This window comes from Gavia stellata, chromosome 11 (assembly GCF_030936135.1).
Source record: "Gavia stellata isolate bGavSte3 chromosome 11, bGavSte3.hap2, whole genome shotgun sequence".
NCBI classification, from domain to species: domain Eukaryota; kingdom Metazoa; phylum Chordata; class Aves; order Gaviiformes; family Gaviidae; genus Gavia; species Gavia stellata.
Window position 1 is genome coordinate 3,972,486 of NC_082604.1, and position 26,677 is coordinate 3,999,162.

The 26,677-nt window shown below is 41.8% G+C and overlaps 1 protein-coding gene and 2 non-coding genes across 8 annotated transcripts; all 3 read left to right on the plus strand.

Moving 5' to 3' along the window:
- The first annotated feature begins 73 nt into the window (after nt 1–73).
- Nucleotides 74–23,626, plus strand: ATG16L1 (autophagy related 16 like 1). 6 transcript variants are annotated; one of them, XM_059822962.1, is made up of 19 exons: nt 74–188; nt 1,062–1,155; nt 3,505–3,610; nt 5,178–5,251; nt 5,456–5,707; nt 6,587–6,652; nt 9,447–9,536; nt 10,295–10,351; nt 10,549–10,596; nt 11,325–11,427; nt 13,955–14,060; nt 14,179–14,249; nt 15,799–15,870; nt 19,063–19,183; nt 20,029–20,134; nt 20,657–20,806; nt 21,213–21,260; nt 21,626–21,727; nt 22,125–23,626. In XM_059822962.1, exons 1-19 carry the CDS (start codon nt 74–76, stop codon nt 22,216–22,218), a joined length of 1,875 nt encoding a protein of 624 aa, XP_059678945.1. In that variant the 3' UTR covers nt 22,219–23,626. The 6 variants fall into 6 exon arrangements, with proteins under 6 accessions (XP_059678945.1, XP_059678946.1, XP_059678947.1 ...); XM_059822963.1 differs by having other exon boundaries at nt 9,450–9,536; XM_059822964.1 differs by lacking the exon at nt 10,549–10,596 and having other exon boundaries at nt 9,450–9,536.
- On the plus strand, nt 11,642–11,912 carry LOC132317785 (small Cajal body-specific RNA 6). The gene has a single exon (XR_009484186.1). It is a non-coding gene; the product is annotated as a small Cajal body-specific RNA 6 (non-coding RNA).
- LOC132317787 (small Cajal body-specific RNA 6) lies at nt 14,659–14,921 on the plus strand. The gene has a single exon (XR_009484187.1). It is a non-coding gene; the product is annotated as a small Cajal body-specific RNA 6 (non-coding RNA).
- Nucleotides 23,627–26,677: the final 3,051 nt, after the last annotated feature.

Sequence of the window (26,677 nt, forward strand, 5' to 3'; positions counted from 1 at the left end):
CCTCCGTCGCCCTTCGCGGGCCGCGGCCCGGGCGGCGCTCGCCCCCGCTGTCCCTTCCCGCCGCGCCGCGGAGATGGCGTCGGGGCTGCGCGCCGCCGGCTTCCCGCCCTGGAAGCGGCACATCGCGGCGGAGCTGCGGCGGCGGGACCGGCTGCAGCGGCAGGCCTTCGAGGAGATCATCGGGCAGTGTAAGTGGGCCGCGGCGGGGCCGAGAGGCGCTTTTCTTCCCCCCTCCTCCTCGGAAAGTGGGAAAAACGCGGCGGTAAAATGCCCCGTGGCCTCGCGTGTGTCGTTTTCGGAAGGCTGCTTGGGGGATGTTTGTTAAAACTGAGGAAAGTTGGGGCTTCTACATTATTCAGGAAAATAAGTAGTGGCTTCTCACTGTTCCCTCACAGGCTAAACGGAGTTTGTACTGTGGACAGTGATTCAATGTCTACGTTGTCCGCCCGATTCCCACTCAGATGTTTGTGGAATTGAGAACAATAGTGCTATTGACCATGTTCACGATGTTTTGTAAAACTTGGAGTGATTCAGGCGCCAGCCCTTATTTGCCCATCCCTCTCCTGCCTCAGCTGTGACAGGAGCGAAGGGAAGTGGGGGGACACCTAACGCTGCTGGCTCACACACTGAGGTGCTGTGTGTTACTGGGGGGGGGGAAGCAAACAAACCTCGGCAGGGCTGTGTGCAGTGTTGGATGTGACCGCTTCTCTGGCACATCTGTTTTCCTTGTTGCTATCAGTTGAGGGGCTATAAAGAGTTTGAACTTTGAACTCCTTCTGTTTTAGCAGATAGCAATACACTTGAGCAGCCTCTATTAAACTTTCCTAAGACCAGTCCCACACAGCATCTGGATTAATGAGGAACTCTTAAGAGTTTTAGCTGAATACTGCCTTAGCCTGCTGACATCAAAGAGGAGCGCACACTAATGTGGTGGAGGCTTACATAATGTTTGGTTCTGTCAGAATAATTAAAGATACTAGATCTTAGCTGGTAGAAGAAGAGGGTGGGAATCTGGTTTTGCTTTTTGGTTATCTTCTTAATTGCACTTTTTGCCCTTTCAGATAACAAGCTACTAGAGAAGTCGGACCTTCATGCGGTGCTGGCTGATAAGCTTCAAGCAGAAAAATATGACATGCAGAGCAGACATGAGATCAGGTATTTAAAATTCCTCTTCTGTCAGTCAGCTGTCTGTCATGCACACTGTAACCTACACCATTGTTTGATGCATTACGTAAACAACTTATAGGTTACTACAGTAACTTCGAATAAAACAAATTGGGAAATCTGTTGAGCTAGAAATAAATTATAACTAACTCTAAACATGTGATAAAGTTACAACATGTTTACAGTATACAGTGCAGAAAGATCTGACCAAGTTTTGGACAGAAATTAATTTATCACAAACTCAAGGTGTGGTGTTGGACTAGAATGAGCTTCTGCCTCTGATCTGTTTGTAAGAATTATAATGTTTGTCTGGTGTTAGTTCCTAACCATTACTATCTGACTCTTGAAATTGTTCGCTCTTATAAGCGTTGCAGGGAGAAACTGATATCTTCGTTTCTTTCAATCTGTGTTATCACATAAAAGGGGAGAATGGAGAAAATAATGATCGTGAAGTGTCAGTCCTGAATAAGCACTGTATGCTGAAAAGAACGTGTCTTCTCTCTGCTTTTAGCAGGTTTTTTTCAGGAAACTTCCTCTAATCTGGGAATAGCACTCTACTGCAGCAGGCGGGGTCATGCTGCTTGTTCTGTTGGCATTTGAATCTACAGCAAACCAATATGCTAGTAGTGTGTCCTTTGTCTGGACAGCATGTAAATCCCAGCAGGTAAAGGCTGTTGGGTTCTGCTCTTGGTGTAACTGAAGAAAAGGCAGGGCAGTAGTTCAGAATTCCCTACTTCTGTAGGAATTGCTTCCTGTGTTGAAGCTCTTTTTGCTATATAACGCAAAACTGTTCATGCATGTCTAATTGGGTTACAAAACAAATAAATATAATTAAGGCTATTGTGTACTATTCCTAGTAAGGAAAGAAGAACTCCTGATTTTACAGGAATTGCAGGCAAAACGTCAGCGTTTGGCCAGCAGGCTGGAGTTAACATCCGTGTGAAAGTTCTCAAAAGCTTTCTGATGACTGCAGTTGTCTTGAACCATGTTTAGTTTATGGGAATCTGATTCTGGTTGAATGCCTACTCTAAGAGATAAGGCTGGAATAGATGAGGATGAGAAGAAATGCACAGAAACAGCATCTTCAAAGTAAATACTAAGCTGAACTCTGATACTGTCCTCAGTATATGACAGTTTTTTGAAACAGAATGAATTACCTAATCCTAGATAGCTGAGGAAAAAATCTTTTACTTACCTTAAGGCTAAGGAGGAGCATCTAGTTCTGGTTATAGAAGTGTGCATGGCCAGAGTTATAGGATGTGTTGGATATTACCACAGGTCTTGGCTTCCTGTCTGCGTGGACACAGTTTTTTGGAAATGCAGTGTCTTCTAGTCCAGCGTTAGTTCAGTGAGGTGTTATTTCATTGTTGTTTCTTTTTTGAGAAGAGCATTAAGTTACTGATGTCACTGGAAGGCCTTTCAGCTTCTGAATACATTATGTTTCCCATCGGACTGTTACAACACAGAATGACTGCAGAAACAGATGCTTGTTCTGTTTGTCTGGTATAATAGTGATGAACTTAAAATTATTATTTTTAAAAGCTGTAATTTATAATATAGCTGCTAACTTGCTCAAAGTCTGTGTGTGATATGTATATGTGTGTGTATGCTTTTAAAAAACCTGACGTCTGTTCTTGTCTCTGTGCTTTCAAAGACATGAGTGATAAACGTTACAATCATAGTTGTTTGGGGGGTGATATGTGTGTTCTTCCGGTGTGTGGAAATTCCAGATTATGACACGGTACCACTCTGTTGTAAAACACAGTTAAAAAACACCCCAAAACCTTTGCACAATAAGGCTAGAACATGGTTGGGGCAATGGAGAAGCGACTTGTAATGCCTGGGACTGTAAACCCAAGGGCCTAGGAATACACCCTTGCTTCCCTGGCCTTTGGTTCTGTGCCCTGTATTAGGCTGTCTCCAGACGTCTAGTGTCTTCAAGGTCCACCAGCTCCCTCCAAAACAAATTTGAGGTGGTAAAATATTTGTAATTCTTCCAGAATTTGGAGAGTGTATTTTTAAGATTCAGTTGTCTTCATGCAAATTAAAGGAAAGGTTAGTCATCTTTCATTTGTGTTTGGATTTTATTTTAGAAATGTACAAAAAGGTGAATCGAGTCCTCAGTAAATTTAATTTTCCAGTACTATATAATGGCATTTTGGTTGGTGAGAAGTGTGTTGTGGGGGAGCTAGCTGTGGGTTAGTCTGTTATGAATTACCTGTATCTCTGATGTAGTATAGACAATCCAAGGGAGTTTGTCCTGAGACTACGTGGTCAAAGGCACAGGAGCAATTGAATTCTAGTTTGTGACATTTCTTCTTCCTCTCTCTCAAACTCCAGTCCAGGACACGATGGCACATGGAATGATGCTCAGCTGCAGGAACTGGCACAGCTGAAGATAAAGCATCAAGAGGAGCTGACAGAGCTGCATAAGAAACGTGGCGAGGTTAGAAAGTCCTGTCGTGTTCTGTGTGGTTTGTACATGGCCCTTTGTGAACATGACCTTAATTTTACCAAGCTTATTCATCGCCATTTTTTCCTTATTTCATGTACAGCCTTTTTAAGCTTCCCATGTTGATGATTAAAGTAAACCAGAGATGGTTGGTCTTTAAACCTGACAGTCAGGAGATAAAAGGTTATGTTGTGAGCAAAGCATGATTTTTTAAAAGTGCTTAATTTTGTGTTTCATTAATAGATTTTTAACTCTGTTAGAGGAGGAAAGAACTGATCCAGTTTAGAGCTGCGCATGACCACTAGTTTTACATTGAAAAGACTGTGAATGAATGAGAGAATAGGTGGCTGTGTGTAGTTTTATTTGTCTCTCGCTTTGCAGGACCAGTGGTATAATAGAGTGGACAAAATAAACAAGCACAAACAAAGGTTGAAAGTGCCATGGTGTTAGACTGAAAAGGGAGTACTGGTTCTGCCGTCTAGGTGCAGTAGGGAGCCCAGGAGTCCTGTAAGCTATGAGACTTGGGCCTGGAAGAGAGGAAAAGCTGCTTTTTTTTTTTTTTTTTTTTTTTTTTTTTTTTTTTTTGATGGGAAGATTTGGAGGCTTCATGGGCGGAATTGGGTTTTTAAAAACCACAGCAGTGGATTGAATGAGTCCAGGAGCTAGTACCTGAATGGTACTGCAGACTTTTATAGGGAGAAGGTGGGAGTGACCTGGAAAACGTTATCATGCTGCTTTGATCACACCTCACTGGAGTTGTAGGGAAGCTCCAGTGTCAGTAATTCTGAGCTTTTCAAAGAGGAGACAGCTTTCTCCAGGAGGTGTGCACTGACTAGTCAAAGCAGTGAAAATTGCTTCTGTCCCCCCAACCTGGTATCCTAAGCCATCTAACCCAGGCAGGCACTCTTCTCAAAACTTAGTCTTCCTTCTTGCTGGGCAGCCAAGGCTCTGCATGCTGTGGGGATTGCTGCTGCTCACTGACTGGGTAGCTGTGAGCTGGCAGCAGCAGCTTATTAGTGTTGGCCTCTGCTCCTCTATTTCTTGTGCACTGCAGAGACTCCACCAGCAACTTTCTTTGTGGGAAAACTCTTCATGAAACCTGTGTTTACCGTATGTGAAGCTACAGGTCTCCTGTAATGGCTGTCCTGGCTGTAACAGGAAGATTTGTTGCTTCGTTGTTAGTACTCATGTGTTGGTTTACCTACTCAGCAATTTTTCGTTTCGGTATTGATTTTTCCACAACTCTAAAGAATAAAATTTCTTCCTAATATGCATTCTGTTTGTTGTGAATTTATTAAAGAAACTTCTTGAGGGAAGGCAGTGAGATATCAAAGGACAATAACTTTTTGACAACTCATATTTGAAAGTAGATTCCTTGATTTAAAGACCTGTGTGATAGGGGCAGTAAACAGATCTGTATAGAAAGCAGTGAAAGAAGACCTGAAAGGTATGCTTCCTGCTTGTGATGTTAGATTGGTCCGTACTCTCGCTGGTTACTGCTCAGTGTGTGTTATCCAGCTGGCATCCTGCCTTTTGTAATGTCATTTTCTCCTCTCCCTAGTTGGCCCAGTCTGTAATTGATCTGAATAACCAAATGCAGCAGAAGGACAAAGAGATGCAGATGAATGAAGCAAAGTGAGTAGGAACTGTTTCATCTGCGTGGTTGGTATGAGACCCAGACTTCTGGTTGAGTTACTTATTAGTGTTATAATATTCTCTAGGAGTCTTAGCCACGGGCTAAAAATTCTTTTGTTAGGCATTGTACAAATAGCACAATGGTGGGTGGTATAGGTCCCAAAGGAGAGCCTCATTGTTTTGTATATTTTGTTGCCATTCCAGGATTGCAGAGTATTTGCAAAAGATCTCTGAACTGGAAACAGAGTGCCAGGAGTTGCGTAGCAAACTGCAAGATCTTGAGCGAGCTAATCAGACACTGAAAGATGAATATGATGCTCTCCAGATCACCTTCAATGCCTTGGAGGAGAAACTGAGGAAAACTACTGAAGACAACCAGGAGCTGGTCTCACGTTGGATGGCAGAGAAAGCACAAGAAGCCAATCGTTTGAATGCGGAAAATGAAAAGGATTCAAGGTGAGATTGATGACCTGTATTTGATAAACTACTTCCCAATATATTTTTAAATACTTATGAGGGCATGGGATAAAACCAGATTTAGTTTTGATCTCTGTATTCTTGCACAACACAATGAGAGTCCAGAACTTTGTGTTCCGTCTTTTGGCTAACACAGACGGATGCTTTGTGAAAACATTCCTGTCTTTTAAATGAATAAAACATGTTCTTTTGTTTCTTGAGCAATATTTAACTATGGCCTAAAGATCATAAATCAGATAGAAACTGGGATTTTTTGCTGGTATTAGATTTGGACTTTCTTGTTCATATTGCATCTTGATACTATTCCTAGTTTTATCCTTTTTTTGACTTAACCAATTTAAGTGTGTTTTGTATTCTATTAAAAGGAGAAGCTGCCATGAGACTGAACTATGTATAACTTGCAAAAATAAGTTTGTACTTTTTTTCCTTGCAAAATAATAATTTTTCTTATTCTTCTGAATTGCTTCAGCTTACTTGCCAGCTAACAATATTTGGAGACTAAGAGCTATACTACAAGTTTCATAGTACTTGGTGGTTTTGTATTATCTTTACTAACATAATTATTATTTTTGCAACTTCTTGCACTCCAAGCAAATCCTCATTCCTATAGGTCATAAAGGGCTGTAGGTACACTTTGCCTTATTGCCTCACTCAATTGATCTTGCCCTTCGCTACTCACAGTAAGAAAACTGCCTCTCCTGCAATGAGTATCTCAAAGCAGGATAAAATTAGGGCAGTGGTCTGATTTTTTTAATTTTTTTTTTAAATGTTATGAAGCCCATCAAAACTGTGCAGGGTAACCTTTGGAATGGGATTAAGGAAGTTTTTGTTAAAATAACCTTGCTTTCTTTTTCTTAGGAGACGACAAGCCAGGCTGCAGAAGGAGCTAGCAGAAGCTGCCAAAGAACCCCTGCCTGTTGAACCGTAAGCAGTCTTGATTTATAGAGTCTCCTTCATCACTTCATGCTTCAGTTTTATGCAGATGCATGATAAACGGTATCTTTGTTATTTCTAAATTTGGTGATGTAGAGGAGTATTTAAACTTTGGTGTAAAGTCAAAAATGTACAGTAACTCTCCCTACTTGAACTTCCAGAAGAAGGAGCTCTGTTATGACTAAAAATAGATGCTTGGACTGAAAGTCCTAAGAATGGTTCGTATGGTGAATATATATTCTTATCTCAGCATAAAAACATTTGTTACGTGGTGCCTTTGGTCTTCAAAATAGTTCTTCAATCATGAAACAATATACTCTAGAGATGCCTGCATTTTTAAGTGTTAGACTACAAATATCTTCAAGGATTTCCTGTAGGAACAGGTACTGAGTGAGTTAAGGTGGGTGAAAATATATTGATCTCTTCCATACTGGGAGAGATTTATTCTGTGAGGAAAAAAAATAGATAGATGTGGAGTTACTTTTCCTGGCAAGCCAGAGATAAATATCTCTAGTTTCTTGTTCTTTTTGCTGCTGTGTTTACTCCTGGGTGGTATTTCATCAGCTGACTGAAGTGGGCAGTTGATAGTATAGTTGCTTTGCACCAGGTTGATAAGGTTGTTGGCACTTGTGTCAGCCAAATCCAGAAAAACTACACCTGCTGCATTGTTATTGGAAACCACCAAGACAGTCTTCAGAGCACAGTGCCAGAGCAGTGTGCAGGGTTTTTCTTGTAGGTCTCTGTGCTGCATGTCCTTGCACATGATAGGAGCAATATATCTGGAAGAGGGCCCATGCAAAAATCTGGGGTAGGTAGGAAGGGCATGTGTAAGGGGAGTATGAGAGAGCTTGTAGCATTTGAAAGGAAAATTGAAACTGCAGTTAACAACACAACTAGTTAGCACAATTTGCTTTGCCTTTTATTTTTTAAGAAATGTTTAAATGCTTCCATTCCCTTAGCTTATTGAGGTGTGACTCTCCATGACAAGATTACTGGTGACCTCTGTGTCACAGGCCAGTGGACAGTCCCAAGCCAGAGGCTAGTCTTCCCAGCTTGTAAGAATAGTGATACCCCTTTTGTCCGTGTTATTTGATGTAAACGCACGTGGAATATCGTAGAACATTAAACTCTTCAATAAATAATGTTACACTGAGAGGAGAAAACAAGTGTAATGTCTGTGGCCACTTTCCCTGTTAAGCATCTTCCTCTCCATTACCCAAAGCGAGACCTTCCTATCTTAGAGCTGAGCTCAGAGGTAGCTGTAGCACAACAGCTTGAATATTTTACTTCCTGTTGTGGTGGGGATGGTGGTCTCAGTGTTTCATAAATAATTTGCTGTGAGACACTGAGAAGCTAAAAAGAAGCCTGTTTAAAAAAAAAAAAAAATCTAGAAAATAATTGCTTCTGTAAATTACTCAACCTCTGCTTCACAGATGTTTTTGATTCCTTCTTTTTGATTTCGTAATTTTAGAGGGTTTGTATTGTATGAATGTGCTGCTTACTGAAGGGGGAAATTGCAGCATTTCAAGGAGTGTGCCCTGGTGTTTATATTCACTTCAAAAATATGTTAATGTGAAAAGTTCTTTTGCTACATACAATTTTAATAGCTCAAACTTTAGATTTTAAAAGAGATATCAGTAGAACTTGATAGTGTTGTATTAAAGTATCAGCCTGATACTTTCAATCAGAGTATATATTTTCCATAGCCTTTTCATATATAATGTTCTTCAAAATCTTAGAACTTAAAGTGCAGCTATATTCTGAAATGAGAGATTAAAAATGGTCCCATCCTCTTCAATTCTTTTGCAGATGAGTGTTATCTGATGGCAGGAATTGGTTCATTCCTACTTAAATGCTGAATTTAAACTTCCTGTTCAGTCAAATGGCATCAGGTTGATAGTGTGTTTAAAAATAGCTTGTCCTGCAAAATCAGCAGTGGAGGAAAAATCATCATTGAAGGAAAAAATACCAGACTGTCAGAGCCCATGATGACTAATGGGGAAAAACCTTTTAGCATTAGCTGAGTAGTTTAGCTGGATTAATTTATGGTGTATGTGTTGGAACCTCACACTTCTGTTCAGTCATACACCAACACTTTATCATCACCAAAACATCCCTCATACTAAATGGAGCCGCACCTGAAGTACAACAGTACAGAAAATACCTGGATGTCTTTGGTGTGGATGAAGAAGGAAAATTCAAACTCTTGTGCTTTTTTTTAATACTTCCTTGTTTCGGAACAGCAAAAAATGTGCTGTGAAAATAGGATATCCCCTATATTTGGGGTTGCAATAACTCATGGTTTTTGCTGTTCTGTAACTTTTCCAGCAAATACAGTTCACTGTGTAGAAATGGTTTGCTCAGATGTGATAATGCTTATAATGCTGTATGTAGTGCTGCAAGCTGAAATGTAATGCCTGTAGTAAAGAGAATCTGGAGACGACACCTGTCAACATAGGTATGTCGGGGGGGGAAATCAACCCCTGATGTCAGTGAAGAGTGTAGTTGGCAGCTGGAGGGAAAAAACTGAAATTTAGGTGCTACATGTACGTGTTTTCAGACATTGTGTGTTGAATGTAGTATCTCTGGCAGTGACAGCTAGATCAGTGTTTGTGTTGTCTGGATCTACCTGCATGTTACTGCAGCTAAGTAAACCTACGTGCGGGTGGGGCACAGACACCGACAGACCCTGGAACAGTGTCGTCCATTCAGTTCATATACATCAGTGGGTGGTTACAGAGGAAGCTCTGGCTGGTTGAAAATGAGGTGTTTTCTCTCATTTCAGCAGGGATGATGATATTGAAGTGCTTGCAGATGAAACCTCTGACACAGCTGAGGAGACCTCTCCAGTGCGAGCTGTCAGCCGAACATCCAGGTTTGTAGACTGAGAGATTTTTGTATCATGTCATTGAGGAAGAACAAGGGATATGAAAGTTGGTACAATGTTGGGAATGTTACTTTGAGTTTTTTTTACTTGCCTTTAGCTGGAATACAGTTTAGTACTTCCACTAGAGCAGTATAAAACTCATGTGCTGTGTTCTTTGTTACCATGCTCTAGATATGCTCTGTTTTTCCTTTGCTATTTTAAACAAATTAACCTACTGTCTGAAAAATCTGGGTCTAATCTTAAAAGTTTAAAAACAAAATAGACAGTAAAATGGGTATTGCAGTGCCTGTTGTGTTATATCTTTGTTACTATACAAGATATCAATGTGACTTTGCAAATAGCTGGGTTTTTGGATTTAGCTGAAATGCTGAAAATATCTTCACCTAGATTAAATGCATCTTTTTGTTCCTCTAAAATAACAGTGAGTGGAGAGTAAGAGATAGTTACATGAGAGCATGGATTAATTTGATTGAAACTTCAGGCTTGGCAGACTGTTATATCTAAACCCAGTAATTCACAGGGTGGAGGTTGAGGGAAGTTGAAGAAACTTCACTCACAAATTACATTCTTGTAGTTGTAGTTACTGGTGACTTTTGAATTGATGCCTGCCTTTGGTATTCTGTCTTTGGACTGGGTCTGCAGGGGAGGGAGTCTTTCCAGAGACTTGTTGCTATGAAATGTGTTTGTATTGATCTTTATGTGGAGAAGCTATTCACGAGGTTTAAACCTGTCCTCCCCTCCTTCAGTAAGCGACTCTCCCAGCCAGCTGGAGGCCTTCTGGACTCTATCACTAATATCTTTGGGTAGGTTAGAACACTTTCACCTCTTTGTTTTGTATATTGGTTTCAATGTACACCAAAATCTTGGTGATGCAGGGAATACAAACAAATAATTTCAGCCTTTCTTCTAGCTTCTGCCTTTCTTTTTTTTCTTTTTTGTTCTCCTCAACTTCCTGTTTCTTCCATCTTGCCGTGTGCTGACCTCTGACCTTTCCCTCCAGTCTGTCTGAGTCTCCCCTTTTGGGACATCAATCTTCTGATGCTGCCAGGTGAAAACATTATCCGCTCTTAGTCCAGCATGTGATTGTATTCCATTGAAGTAACACGGAACCCAGCCGCATTATCCTGAGTAGATTTCAGATGTTGTTAACACTGGCTAGAAACTGGCTACAGTTAGAGAGGCAATGAGCCTGTCTTTGTGGAGAGAATACATGGGGTTTGCTCTTACTTTCCACTGCACTTTGCTCCTTTAATAGGGTTATTTAAAATAAGTCGTTGGGTTCTATGCTTAGTGTCCAGAGTGGAGCCAGTCCTTCCTAAGTCAAGCTCTGCATTAGATGGACGGTCTTTGCTTAAGTGGTGCAGCCCAAGCTTTTGAGTGGAGCATTTTGCTGCCTGGGATGTCGTGCTGCAATGATGTTGATTCTCCCTAGAGGTAATGATGGAGTTGCAGTCTCTCCAGCTGAACTCAGCTGCAGTCATTCCCATGTTTCTCTTTTCTATTAAAAAAAAATAATGACCGCTTCAAAATGAAGTCAGTAATCAGTTCAGGTAACTTAACTGGTGTACTATGAAATATCTAAAGCCACAAGTGGATGTAGTGTGATATGAAAAATGTAATTTTTGAAAGACGGGGTAACAGAAAGTTAAGAACTCCTTCCCCCATTTTTTTAATCGCTGTACAGTGTAGTTGAGTGACAGGTACAGATCTGGACAATCTCAAGAGAAACAGTGTTCACTTCTCGTTTTAAAATATTTCTGCTTTGTTTCATCTCAGGAGGCGTTCTTTGTCCTCGTTCCCTGCTCCCCAGGATAATGTGGAGCCACATCCAGGTGCCAGTAAAGAAGTGAGAGTGCCCACTACTGCCATATGTGTCTTTGTAAGTATAGAAGAAATTCTCGGGTTTACCATTCCTTTTTTACTGTCTTTGGAGGAAGTGAATGCTATCTGTGTGGGAACTGATCTCCTGAAACTCTTTCTATTAACATTGCCAAACAAGAAGGAATTCTTTATTTGGTAGCATAGTTCATCCCATTTCAATTCATAGCCCAAATGCTTCTCGGAGCCAATATGCTTGATGTCTGTCTTACTGAGGTCGATGATGACTAGTAAAAGGTCTGAGGGCACAGGGGAATTACACTCCATTACCCACTTGGCTCCCAGCAGTCCCTGTTCTGTCATGCCATAGTAGAGCTGTGATTGATGAAGAGATTGCTGATAGTTTGGGATTAATTCAGTTCCAGTTCTCCACAGTGAAGGGAGTTGTGGCACTGAATGTCATCCAACAGAACTGGTTAAGAGGAGCTTGTGGTAGTGGGGTGTCTTCATTTGTTGTGTGTGATCTAAAGTTTTCAAGCTGAGACCTCCTTTATGCGTTGTTTTGGCCTTCCAAGGCCAAACTTAAATTTCTGCAAAGGGCATTGCCTTCTGAATGAAAGGTATTGTGGTAAATTGTCTTGTAACGCAGCTACTTGTTTGAACATTCCTCTTGCGCTTTCTCAGGCACTCCAGTGCTGGGTGTGGATATTTCACGGATATGAAATGACATTTTTTTTTTTTCATCCAGAGTAACAGAGTGGCTCACTGCAGCATGGAGGCTTGTGTATTCCTAGCCTGCCTTCTTACCATCTTCTCTAGTGGATGTCATGGGGTGGAGGGAGTAGCGATGTTACCTTAAGTGAGAATATGGTCATAACTTAAGTGACAGCCTGGAGCTGGCTTGAATAGGGAGCCTCAGAGGAAGTATTCATGGCTGCAGTATGTGTTGCAACCCCTCTCCTCTGGCTATGTACAGCAAGCACAGTTAATCAACAGATACAATCCTGGCTAATTTAATCATAAAAGGTATTGCAAGGAGAGGTTTTCAATAACCATGTGAGAGGCTATGTTGTTTTCACCTTTCTCTTGATCTTCTGTAACGTCAGCACAGCCTGTCTTCCCAACATGGAGGGGCAAACCACAGTAGACTGTGCTGACCCCTAGTCTTGGCAACGTGGGGCATGCTGCCCCATTCCAATTCCCCATCTTGCAGTAGGAGTAGGAACAGCTGCAGTCGTAAGCCTGTCAGACTGTGGCAGTATGGAGGTGTGATGTGTGGTTAGAACTGCAGTGTTAGAAGGAAAAAGTCACTACTCAGTTCATGGGAATCCATATGTTCCTTCTGCAGATGATCTGTGTTGTGTTTTAGCTCCTGTGTTTGGAGCTCAGGTGGAGTGTGAGGACATGTCTAGTTCCCGCAGAGCATTCCAGGGATGAATGCAAGGACTCTTTGCCAGAGGTTTGGCAGATACAGGGAGCAGACCGGGCTCCCTTCTGGAGAGATGAGTAGAACAGATGTGGGAAGGAGGAGAAGGTAGTCACTTCAGCCATCATCCTCAGGCATAGTTTCTAGGCAAGACCTTTGACCAGTTTTGTTCTGAATGGCTCTTCTGCACTTGTAGAAAGATCAGATTTGAAGTGTGATGACCCCCAAATATGAGCTGGCAGACCAAGTTCAAGCAACAAGTTCCAGACAAACACAAGTTTCCAGAAAAACTGATTTTGAAAGAGCAGTTACTGAAAATACTTAAAAAGGAATGCAGCAAATGAATTAAGAATGTGGTACTAATACTGTGTGGGTAAGTAGTATAAAGCTGTGAAATTAACGGGGGAAAAAAAGGAAGAAATCTTAAAATTCTCAGGTTTTAAAAGGTTAAAAATCACTATTAAGTGGCTAACTCAAGCTGCAAAATATTAAGCTGTGAGAAAGCAGGGGTGTCACTGCACACCCAGATAGGAACCATAGCTTAAGCCCAAGTTCTCTGTGAGAGAAGGTGCTGTCACAACTGTGCTGGTACTACTTAATCACCAATTATAGTAGCGTTATCACCAATACACTAAATGAACACAGTTAATCTGTTATACTGTTTTCTAGCAGGCTTTCCTAACTCAAGCCTGACTTGAGTGTTCTGTGGTTGCATGAACTGATTGGATCATGTTCCATGGCTGGCTCTAGATGAAGAAATGAAAAGTTAGTTTCCTTCTACCAGTGTATCACCTGTGACTGTTTTCTGTCCTGTCCTTTCCTTAATTTTTTTCTGGTGTAACTTAAAAGCCTTACCTTACAAAACCTAAACTTGTGACGCCTTGTAAGGCTTCTAGCAGTTTATCATCACTGTTGAGTCCTTTCTAGTGTTTTTTATGTGCTTTTGTTTTTTTCTTGAGATAAGGATCAGCCTTTTTGCTGTGTTTGTACACCATCAGCTGTAGTAGAGTTTCAGTCTGTGGCTTTGTTTCCTATACACTGCTGAAAGATCTACAGCTGTGGTTCTGTATAACCTTTAAGTTCTATAGCTTTCTAATCTGTGGGGTTTTGGGTCTATGCTAATTCCATTTTGGGTGGCTGTTCTGTTCCTCCCACTCTTCAGGATGCACATGATGGGGAGGTGAACGCAGTGCAGTTCAGCCCTGGCTCCCGGTTACTAGCAACAGGAGGCATGGACCGGAGGGTTAAGCTTTGGGAAGTCTTGGGAGGTAAACTTTTTTGCTTTGGGGTATGGCGGGATGCTAAACAAACTCATATTACAGTTCTCTTTGTGTCAGCTTCTGTTCTAATCCATTGCTTAAGTTTTGTTTGTCTTTCTCTGTGCAGATAGGTGTGAGCCCAAAGGTTCCCTCTCTGGTAGTAACGCTGGGATTACAAGCATAGAATTTGATAGTGCTGTGAGTATCTGTGCAATATCCACTGTTTGTGATTGGGAATAAATTAATTGAATTATGTTGTGCTCTGCTATCAATTTCCATTCTAACACTTTGAAAAGTTACCTAAGAAATGAGTTGAAATAGTTATGAGAGTAACTGCAAATAGTTAAAAATTGTACAAAAGATCTTTGTTTGATATGCTGCAGTCTGTAATTCTTATCTTTGGTTTACAATTCAGAAGATGATGTGCAGCTCAGACATTGGCCGTTTATGGGCTATTATGACAAAACGACAATAAAATACACTAGGCTTTGTCTAAAGTAAGAAATTGGTCTTTGGCTTCCCCATAAAGCTGACATAACAGCACAAAAGAAGCAAATACATTGAGGCTTTATTTCTGTGAAGTTTATTTCCGTAAGTGCTCTGCTGAGGTCTGTGATGAATAGTAAAAGGTCTGATTATCCTAAGACTTGCACTCCCATGACCTCTTCTCCCAGCAGTTTCTCACCAGTCATGGCACAGTAATGGTGTGGCTGGCAGAGTGTTTGCTGACAGCTTGTGATGTGTTCAGTTCATGTTAACCCGAAGTATTGGAGACATGACTGGGATCAGCATCCAACAGTCTTACTTGAAGGAGTTTGGGGTCTTGGATTGTTATAACTGGACATGTGATATGACTTTTCTGCTGAGACCTCTCCCGTAACACAATGCTTTACTGTGTAGACAGTAGACCAAAGCTGACATAATTTCTTCCATTTGGTGATTCTATGTGCTAAACTTTATTGATACACACCCAAAAGGATCCTTCCTTTGGACACTGATCAGCTCATTAGAGATTTGCTGGCACTGTTAATCTGCAGGAGAAACTAGTTCTGATCTTGGCAAGCTGCTTGAACACATTTGAGGTGAGAGCTGCCTGAGGTGAGATGCTAATGGGCTTTAAGGATTCAGGAAAGTCTTTTGAGATGGACAGGAGTGCAAGCATGAATCTTGTTGTGTCCGTTCTTCATCATGGATGACTTGGAAGAGCCCTAAGCCTAAAGCCATGAACAAGTCAATTTATCTCTCCTTGGACAGATTTACGTTCTGGAATCTTAGTTTAAAATGTTAGAATTGTAATGAAAATTGCAAGAGTTGGGCTAATTCCACTCTGAGACCTATCTAAGCAGTGGGGGTAGATGATGCAGGGCTTTTTCCCCTGTGAAAAATCAAAAAAGGGGGGAAAAAGTCACAACAGGTGAGGGTAAACTAGAACCCATTTCCTCACTGCAGCAGAATGGAAAGGAGAATGTCCTTTCTGGTCTGGTTATTGGTATTCCTTTTATCTCTAGTCATGGTTCTACAAATCACTGTCACATTTTTATGAGAAGAAAAGGCCATAGCCTTTTTGAAAGTTGTTACACTAGCTTTCCTTACTGGTATATGCTACTGTGTTTTTGGTTTTGTTCGTTTTTGTTTTCCTTGGCAATATAGCACTAATATGGTTTTTAATGATTTATTGGAAATACTTTGGAGTTTAATTTCCATATTGACTTGCAGAAGTAGTTTTAAATTAATCTTGTGTTCACAGGGTTCTTACCTCTTAGCAGCTTCAAATGACTTTGCCAGCAGAATCTGGACGGTTGATGACAATCGATTACGGGTGAGTCTCTTGAAGGCAAAGTAGCGCTCAGGCTGTTTCTGTCTTGTATTTCCAGTTTTGTCTAATGGGGACATGGCAATTTTGGAAGTTGGGCATTTACAGATACTTTCAATAATTCTTTTTGTTAACAGTATCTTTATTTCTCATAACAGTCTTCACAGCAAGACCTAAAATACAGTTTTGGTCTCTGCACAGCCTTGCAGGAAACTCCAGTTAATGCATATTTTTTACAATACAGCCCCCCCACTAGCAAAACCTTACCATGTAAATCCAGTACGCTTTTGCATCCCTCTCTGTGGAAACTTAAATGCTTCTTAAGGTTTGTGGAGAACCACTTCAGTGTGGTTCCACTTCAGCCGGGAGCCAGGGCTGAACTGCACTGCATTCACCTCCCCATGATGTGCATCCTGAAGAGTAGGAGGAACAGAACAGCGACCCAAAATGGAATTAGCATAGTGGTTCTGTAACGAGGTCTGTAACAAGTGGTGTTCCCCAGGTGTCAGTACTGGGTCCAGTCCTGTCCAATATATTCATCAATGACCTGGATGAAGGGATAGAGTGTGCCCTCAGCAAGTTTGCTGATGACACAAAACTGGGAGGCAGTGGCTGACACACCAGGAGGCTGTGCTGCCATTCAGCGTGACCTGGACAGGCTGGAGAGTTGGGCAAAGAGAACCCTTATGAAATTCAACAAAGGCAAGTGGGTGGAATAACCCCGTGCATCAGTACAGGTTGGGGGCTGACCTGCTGGAGAGCAGCTCTGTGGAAAGGGACCTGGGAGTCATGGTGGACAACAGGATGGCCATGAGCCAGCAATGTGCCCTTGGGGCCAAGAAGGCCAGTGGCATCCTGGGGTGTATCAAGAAGAGTGTGGCTAGCAGGGCGAGGAAGGTTATCCTCCCCCTCTACTCTGCCCTGGTGAGGCCGCGTCTGGAGTGCTGTGTCCAGGTCTGGGCTCTCCGGTTCAAGGACAGGAAACTGCTGGAGAGGGTGCAGGAAAGGGTTATGAAGATGATTAGGGGACTGGGACATCTTTCTTAAGAGGAAAGGCTGAGAGACTTGAGTCTAATTTTTAGTCTGGAGAAGAGAAGACTGAGGGGGGATCTTATTAATGCTTATAAATACTGAAGGGGTGGGTGCCAGGAGGATGGGGCCAGTCTTTTTTCAGTGGTTGCCCAGTGACAGGACAAGAGGTAACGGGCACAAACTTGCTCATAGGAAGTTCCATCTAAACATGACGAGGAACCTTTTTACTTTGAGGGTGGTAGAGCACTGGAACAAGCTGCCCAGAGAGATTGTGGACTCTCCTTCTCTGGAGATACTCAGACTCTCCTGGATGCATTCCTGTGCAATCTGCTCTAGGGGAACCTGCTCTGGCGGGGGCTTGGACTGGATGATCTCCAGAGGTCCCTTCCAACCCCTGTCATTGTGTGATTCTGTTTTAGCCTCAATCCAAGGAGAGGGCTGATGAAGAAGGGTTTGCAGAAGACACAGAGGGATATTTTTTTGTTTGTTTGTTTGAAGTCAGGAGCAGCATTCTTGAAAAGGAGTCCTTTGCCTAGGTGTTAAAGGCAGCAAGCCTAAAAGTGCTTGACTTTATTCTCAATGTCTTATTAAAAGATTCCTCCTCTCCTCTCAACTCGTTTGTACTCACGTTCTTCTCCAACACTTAGCTCTAGTTTAAAGGATTCACCTTTGATCAAAAGAAAAGTTTCTTTTCAGCTCCCTAAGAGGTGTTTTTTATTGCCATTCCTACATATGCTTTTCCTCAACTTTTTATTTTAGGAAGATGCTACTTTGATGTTCTGAATCTTCTGACATTTCACATGTTAGTTATAACCTACAGTTGCATTGTAATTCACTGAGTAGTTATCACTGTGGAGATGTCAGGTCTCATTTAGGAAAGTGAAGAGTATCAGTTCTTTTGCAGCTTCTGTTTGGCTGCAAAGCCTACTATTGGATGTGAATTATAGTGAATAATAGTTCAGCAGACTATAGATTACCCACTACAAAAAGTTAGTTATCTCTGCAAACATCCACCTGGCTTCACAGTATCTTCCTGTAATTTTTTGGTGTCCTTGGTGACTACCAGTTTTGGGTGAGTGCATTCACTGTTCGCTGAGATAAAATAGTGCATTCTTTGTTTTGAGTGTGAGTGTGGTACGGATTTATCATGGCTTGCACGTGAGCAGGAGGCAGCAAAGCTGAAATCATGGTAAATTTTGCCACAAACTCCCTACTTAAATGTGAATATCTGTACGTAATGACTGTGCAGCAAGAGCAGAAGAGAGGTGCAGAGTGGAAGTGTAGATCCTCCTTTCTGGAGTTTGTGTCCTTTCTTAAGAGAAGGTGGTCTTTACGGGATGATTTGTTCTTTCAGAGTTTGTGTTGTATATCAGGTTTGGTTTTTTCCAAACTTCGCTCCCATTCCTTTCCATTCTTAAGGGTTTTTCTTTTGTATTTCCCAAGCCCAGATTGCTTTGTGTAATTTGATAGTCCTTTGGGTATTTTTAAAAAAAAAATCTTAACTATACACCAAAGATTTCTCTCTCATTTTTCACAATTCTTCAGTCATTCATTATCTGTTCTTGATTTAGTATGTAAATATTTAGCAATTTGAAGTGAATGTGGTTCATATTCTTCTCAGCCCCACAGAGCCTCCCCCTGCAGTTACAGAAACTGCCGCAGGGAGTTTTTCTGAAATCTCTGGTTGTCTCCAGCTTTCGGACTTGAAGATGTAACAACAGTTGAGACTAGATACCCTGTTGTATCCTTGAGAGAAGCTCATTATAAAAACCTGAAAGCACAATTTCCATTTTCAGCATGCTTTAACACCTTCTCCTCATTGCTCCTGCAAGGCTGTGTTGCAGTTGCCATCTGCCCATGAAACGTAGGTGTAAGGAGTGTTGAGGAAGACAGCTTGCAGGTTCCCCGAGTAGCTAGAGAAACTGCAGCCAAAGGTGACCTGTGTCTCCCAGCTTCAGGCTGAACTCCGTGGTACTTAACACTCCTGTTCAGTGTTAATCTCTGTTTAACTGTGATAGATTTTGTTTTTTCTCCAAGCAATGCAGTAGAAATGCAACTTATGATTTAAGATTGTCTTTGAGTTGTTAAATAGCAGAACTAGTAAGCTATGAGGAAAGGGAGCAAGTGGGACTGGGCAATTTTACCATGTAAATCTCTCGTCCGCAGCACACCCTGACAGGTCACAGCGGGAAAGTTCTGTCAGCCAAGTTCTTGCTGGACAATGCACGCATTGTTTCAGGGAGTCATGACCGGACCCTCAAGCTCTGGGACCTCCGCAGCAAAGTTTGTAAGGAAACCTAACTTCTCTCTTTCATCCATGTTCTATGCTTCTACTGAATGTAAATGGAAGCCTGACATCAGCCAGATTATTTCATCTTCTTGCTAGTGTAAAAAAGCAAAAACTAGCAGCCATACCATCTTCTGTTGTTATTCAAGTAATCGGATTCTTTCTGCCTGCTACCTGAAATAAGAATAAGAATTCATGTGTATGCAGGAAGCACTGTTAATGCTATTACATTAACAGCAGCTGTGTTCTGTGAATGTTCTTTGTTTACCAGTCTGGGGGTGGGTATTTCAGTCTTCCACTAAAAACTTGGAGCCAGGTCAGAGTTTTTAACCCTGAGGTGGATGGAAATGTCTCTTGGAAATGTACCAAAAATTTCAAAATCTCAAATGAAGGAAATGCTAGGGCCCAGATTTCTCTTTGGGAGAAACACCTTATTTCCTTGGCTTTTTCTCCTGTTGGTGGCTCTTAAACCTGTTTGCACTGAGAGAAATCGAGATTCAAGGTTACCTTGATACCTGGACTGCAAACACAGGTCAAAGAGACATTTTCATGTTGTTTAACAGTAGCAAATTATAGCTGTCTAAATATGAAGTGGAAGTAAAGCAGCTGTCATGGGAGCATTTAAAGGGATATTAGCTACAGCAAAGGAGCTTGAGAAGGACAGAGAGGTTGTTGAAGACTTAAGTCAGGATTATTCTAAGACAGAGTTTGTCTACCCTGTGGCACTCCTTGGACACTGCTCTGTGGCCGCTATGTGTGTCTGTATGGTACAGTGATTACTTTCTGTTTTCATCAGTTTGTACAGTACAAATTTCAGTGTGTCACCATTGGTTTATCCTTTTTAGGTATAAAAACAGTGTTTGCAGGATCTAGCTGCAATGACATCGTATGTACTGAGCAATGTGTAATGAGTGGACATTTTGATAAGAAAATTCGTTTCTGGGACATCAGGTAAAACTATTGTAAGAGAGTTTATAGTGTAGGAGTGGTTATGGGATTGCTGTTTGAGTATAATCTGAACTAAGGCACTCTTCTTCCTGAGCTTGGAAGCTAATGAGACTGTTGTAAGAGTTGCAGAAGGCCATTGAAAGAGACTCTTGTAACTACTTTTATACTGTTCAGTGGTTTGGGTTCGGGATTTTTTTTTTGGGGGGGGGATGCCATTTCTTTTCTGAAAAGGCAGTCTGCTTTCTTGTAAATATTTTGCATTGGTCAGGACTTGCCATTTTAGATGTTACTTAGTTTTTCAGAGGGTGGAGTTGAGGAAAGTAGTATCTAACTGTTGGCTGGCAATGTTATCCACAAAGTGAAATTTAGCTTGGGAAAGAATCAAAATGTGAGAATAAAACAGTAATCCTTTTTCTCCTCTTCTTCCACACTGGGACAAGTCAAAGTTTTGATGCAGTGGTTTGTCTTCTGGACCCTGGTTTACTCTTTCTTTTTCCTTTCTCTCTTTTTTCTTTCTGTTTTTAGGACTGAAAGCATAGTAAAAGAACTGGAGCTGCTTGGAAGAATCACAGCTCTGGACCTGAACTCAGAGCGAACAGAGCTTTTGACCTGTTCCCGTGATGATCTACTAAAAATCATTGATCTGCGGGTTAGTGCTGTCAAGCAGACATTCAGGTGAGTGTGTTCTCCACAAGAACATTATTAATTTCAGAACTTTGGATTGCGGATTGCCCTCAGTGTTGGAGTGTTTTTCACTATCTCCATGGAGAGAGCAGTCTCCTAACTTTTTTCTACATGGGTAGCAAAGTTCTCTAGAGTCTAACAGCAAAGATCTGCTCTGGTGGATCTTTTAATTTACCTCTTTAAAGAAGATAGCTTGGCTTAGAAGTCTTTGGCCAAAAGGAAATAATTTCTTCATATGGCGATTGAGAGGAGGGTGTATGAGAAATGCCAGTTGCGATAAAGGGATACTGGAGCTTATTCCGAACCATGTAGAAATCCTTACCATGCTCTTTAGTGAGAACCTGGAAGTCCATCTTCTTGTAAATTAACTTACAATTATCTGATTCTAACTTTTCAGCGCCCAGGGATTCAAATGTGGCTCTGACTGGACGAGAGTTGTGTTCAGGTAAGGTCAGATATAAGCAAGATACATGATAAATCTTTCCCCAGCAAAAGTGAGTGATTCCTGATGCTTGGCTGCATTGTCCCCACTTACAGCTAGAAAAAGTGGGGCAGAGTTTGTGATTTGCCCAAGGTTACCTCTTGGTCAAGACAGTGTATCTGTAGATGGTGATCCAATGTCTTTGAAACTTCCTGATTTCGAAGTGCTTTCACCTCTTAGCATTAGCAGCTGGTAACACATAACTCTTAAAAGACTATTCACTGCCGAGTTGCTTGCTTAGGAAGTTGCGGGTGGAATGATGATGTGTGCTGATAAACTGCTGACTTGAAAATTGTTCTCTGCCTTCTGCACATTCTCTGATCTCATAGCCCTGACGGTAACTATGTGGCTGCTGGTTCAGCTGATGGTGCCCTCTACGTTTGGAATGTGCTCACTGGGAAATTGGAGAGGACGCTTGCAAAGCATCACAGGTGAGGGGAAGCTGGCCATATAATCTAAAGTGGGGATCTGGGTTGTGCATCTTGCTGAGCTATGAAAGAATTGTAGTCATACAGCTTCACAACTTATATTTGTGTGTGAGAATTTTTAATATGCAGATTCTTTGTGGATACATGGCAGTATTCTCTAGATTGAGTTAATGTTAGGTTTGTTATTGTTCAAAGTCTTAACCTGAGAGATAATTCTAATAAAGTACATTTAATATATTCTGAAGAAACTGTATCTCTCATAGGCTTATTAAAAGCCCGAGTCTCTTGAGAGCTGAAAAAGTGCTTTTCTTTGATAGAGTACTGTAATATTTCATTCCAGTGTTAAGTGCTGCTGTGGAATTCGGCTCTTTTGTAAACTTGTACCTGGCTTCCATTTCAGTTCTTCTATCAATGCAGTCGCGTGGTCACCAGCGGGTGCCCATGTGGTCAGTGTGGACAAAGGAAACAAGGCTGTCCTGTGGTCTGAATTTTGACTGGACGGAGGGTGAAAGGCAGAGTGTCCAGCGCCTCTGTGTGTGGTGGTGCTGGTCCGTGGCTGAACAGAATGGAGATCCGAGCCCAGATCCATCCTGAGCTGGGATATTAACAAGCGCATGGGCTTCACTTTCCAGAGGAAAGTTCTAAAGCAATGGAGAAGGAGCCTGAGTCAGAGACTTCTTATGGCCGTAACTGCACTGTGGCACTCGGACTCAGCAAGGGACTAGCTGTTCTGGATGGAGAATGCTACTTAGTCATGCCTTTACATGCAGTATCTATGCACCAAGTGGAGCTGAAGATACTTAGCGGGATTCCTCACCGGACAGCTGTGCCAAATACCCTGTCACACAAATGTATCTATAGCACTTCTGAGTTGGAAATGTTGGAAAGAAGTTACTGTGTATGCTGACTTAATACATGTCCTGTCTCCTGTGTTCTGTTCTTGTGGCCTAGTTCAGGCATGGGGTGAGAAGATACTGAAACGTGGACAGCTCCTAGGCAGTCTGGAGTGTTGGAACAGCTTTTAAAGAGAGTCTCCCACGGCTCTGGCAGCTCTGCCTTTCAGATAGCTCAATTCAGATCTGCTCGGATCCTGACACAGGTTTTCCAGCACTGTCATGTGAACTCTTTGTATCAGTTTCACCTGTTCTTGAGGCAATGGTCCGTTCTTCAGGACTTCTGCACCCTTTTGTTAAAATGCCCTTCAACAGCTTGGGGATCACAAAATAGGAGATTTTTAATCTTTTTATTCCGCAGGCAGTTTGGTTACTGGGTTTGAGGAGGAGAGAGAAGTTCAACTTCTGTTGTGCTGCTGTGATAAGGAATGTAGTCATACTGTGACTTCAGTACCAGAATATAGATGTTTGGTCCCTTTTTCTGTTCATCCGTCCTGTCTTGGCGGCTGTCAGTAGAACACAGGGGAGCAGTGGGGTTAAATCCCGAATCCATTGTTTTGGTGCTGGCAATTCCAGGCCACTTGCCCCCTTCTTGAGCACATGTGCAATATTCCCGTTTGCGCTGGAGCCCTCTCTGTGCTAGGGAGCAGTGTCTTGGCTCTGTCCCTGTTGAAGCATCCAAAACCACGATGTGGCTGGGTGTGAGCTACCTGGCATAACTTTATCCAGCCAAACCTTTCCACATCGTCTGGGCCTCAAGACAAGCCACCAGCGTTTTATTGCCTTTTTATTTGCACTTTATTTTCTTCTTTCCTGATAGTGTTTTACTAAGGAAGTGTGTTCTTTGGAGGGGCTGGATTAGGGGGCAGCTGCTATAGCAGGCCTGTCTCTAACCTAGTCTTTTGTTCAGACACTTTCTGCAGAGGGGAATTAGAGTATATGGGCCAAAGTTTTTATTTATTCAGCTGCCCGTAAGAACTTGATTGTAAATAAACCTGTGTTCTGCTTTTAAAACCCCACAAGGCTCAGATTCATTTATTTGTGTGTCTATGTGCGAGATCTTGTTCTGAATGAGCGAAGAGGGGAACCTGAAATGGGTTTTTTCTGTGCTATGTTTTCCTGATGAATTGTGGATTTGTGTTCAGCCGCATTGTGGGATTTGGTGTAGAGGGGGAAAGAGGATAATGCTCTTAGTTTGAAGCTGGGCATCCTGCAGATACAACCTGGTCTTGCCCTGTCTCAGGAATACTGCCTTGAGACTGAAGGAAATCTTACCACGCTGACCAAGTGCCTCTGTCCTTGAAAGAATGATGTATTCTTGGATGTTTTGGATAAATTACTGAATTGAGGAAATTAGTATCTCCTATTTCGGACACTGCTGAAAATAGAAGGCTTTTTCTGCTGTGATACTTCGACTGCTACCTTGTTAAGTTTTTAAGTTGGTAATAGGAGTTGCACGTTTCTTTACAAACACGAAAACCCTTGTTGAAGATAATGCTCTGGTTCCTACTTCAGAGTAATGAAGCAAAGCCTTCAGCTGTTTAATGTACAAATTTCATACATAACTAAGAGCCGTCACTGACCACCCTCCTCTTTTCATAAGAAAAGAAGCCTTCTGTGCAGCTCTTGGAATTGAGAACTGTAGCAAAAATGAAAAGATTCACATTGGCATTCTGAAGCATTTCTACAGGCAAGAAATTTTTTCTTCTGCCTGTTGCTGTGGCAGAAGGTCCTTCTTGAAAAGGCACCTACCAAGAGTCCAGGTGACCTTGGTTACTGCGGAAAAGCAGATCACTAAATGACGAGTCAGCGTGATGAAGGATTACTGGAAGATTAACGTAATAAAAACTCTGCAGGCTGTGCTGAGGAGGATCAGAATGGGGTTAGGATGTTTATAATTTCGGCTGCTATACTTGTGTTTTTCTACAACATGGACACAGATCTTACACAAAGGGCTTTGTTTTGCCTGTTGATGCTGTTATGAAGTAGGTTAATAATGCTTGAGCATAATGGCTAGCTAGCTAAGACCTTAAGCATTTTAGATTAAAATTCCTTAGGACAAAGGTATGTAGGAAATTTTAGTGACCAATTTTAGCTTTTTTTGCTATAGTTTATTTATTTACTTCTGTTGCCCCCTTTTCTGCTTCAACCTGCAGAGGGAAGGAGAGAAAATGAAGATACCTGCTGTGCAGAGGTGGCTGTCGCACTGTTTCTCTGCTAAAGGTGGAGCTGCCCTTCAGGTGGTTTTGGAGGGTGGGGTAGGCATCTTTCTCAGGACATAAGGGTGCATTGGGAAGCAGGTGTCATGGAGAAGCTGCTTCCAAGCTCCCCTGAAGATGTTTGCAATGGCACATGTACCCACACCTCCCAGGCCCTCACAGGGGTAGCAGGTATAACAGGAATGCTCATTCCTCTCCTGAAGGACTAATAATCCTGCAGCGGCAGCAGCACAAACTTTCAACAAAACCAGCTTTCTCATTTTTGCTTTTGCACTGTGTGACTGAAGAGAACATGTTGATTGTGTGGGTTAATTTCTAGGGTCTCTTTCCTACTTCCTACAACCAACATCTGGCTTTCCTTCCGCAACACAGGCACATGTGAATTTGTGTGTTTTAGGGCTGGCTGGTTTGTGTTTGCCAGAGTTGATTAAACAGAGTAGTGATTAAGTTCTCCAAATAATCCACCTCCAGCTAATAAAATGTTGCTGGAATTTGGAAAACACTGAAAGAGTTGAGGAACACTGGTTCTGTGTTCATTTTTTGGAATAATTTGTGTACCCAGGCCACTGTATTCAGGCAGATGTTGGTGATTGTTTGCAAAAAGCAAGCTTGATTTGTGGACTGCAAGATTGCCCGAGATGGAGGGTGCTGTTCAGGCTGGCAAGTGGAGAGGATATCATGTGATCTTTCTAATCAAACTAACAGATGCAACCCAGAGGAAAGTTACAGCTGTTTATGCAGCTTGCAAGCCAAAAATTACACATATTTTTGTGCATAATATCAAGACCAAATTCACGGTGGGGAAAAAAGCTATTCTTGGGACTTTCATGAACAGAAAAGCTAAATTGATTGAAATCTCTGTTCATATGTCTTACATCTTGGATGTTGTGCTTTGCTCTATAAGTAAATTAAGGAGGGGAGGTATAGCAGCTAGCAACATACTGGTTTGTATCAGCATGCCAGTGGGATGTTGGTGGAGAAATAATAGATAAACTCCGTAGTGATTATGAGAATAAGACATTGTTCTCAATGTTTGGTAGTCCTTCATAATGGCATCTATTTATAGAGACTTGGTTTGGTGTTTTATAAACTCCCGTTTTCATAAATGGCTCTTGTCTGTTCAGCTTCTTATCAGGTTGGATGACTTGCAACCCTAGGAAGGAGAAGATAAGAGAAAGAGCTTTAGAATAAAGCAGCTTTCAGTAACCATCCTGTTCTATGTAAGTCTGTAGTCTTTACAAAGCATGTGAGTATGACATTGTAGACCTCTTCATTGACTATCTGAGCTTCCTTAGGTAATGCTTTATGTTGCTGACTTAACCACTTTCTAGTTGAATCTTAGCCTAGGTACAATATTTGCTCTTGGAGGGGTATTAATTCTTGAAATCCTGGATGGACGCAATTAGAGACGTGCTTTTAAATCCCCTACAAATTGTATTCCTTCTTTGCTAAGAGGTTAGTGATTACCTCTGGTAGATGCGAAGAAGCATAGGACACGACTGCGTGGAAAATTCATCTTTCTTCAGTAGTTTAGTCACATCTTTGAGTTCACGTCTTTGTCCCGTGGCAGCTCCTGTGGCATTTGGAACACAGCAAGGTATTTAATGTTATTTGATGGTATGCTTATTTGGGTCTATGGCATGAGTAGGGTGTCTGTTCAGCAACAAATACTATCCTGGACTTGGAAAACGTACCTATACTTCATAAAAATAGAAACTATTAAATGTGTAAAGTCTGCCTCTAATCTCTACCTTACATTTTTTTCCAGCTTTGTAAGAAGGGAACTATTTCCTTTTTCTACAGTTTGTTGTGTGCAAATAGGCCCTAGAAACTGTTTCTAC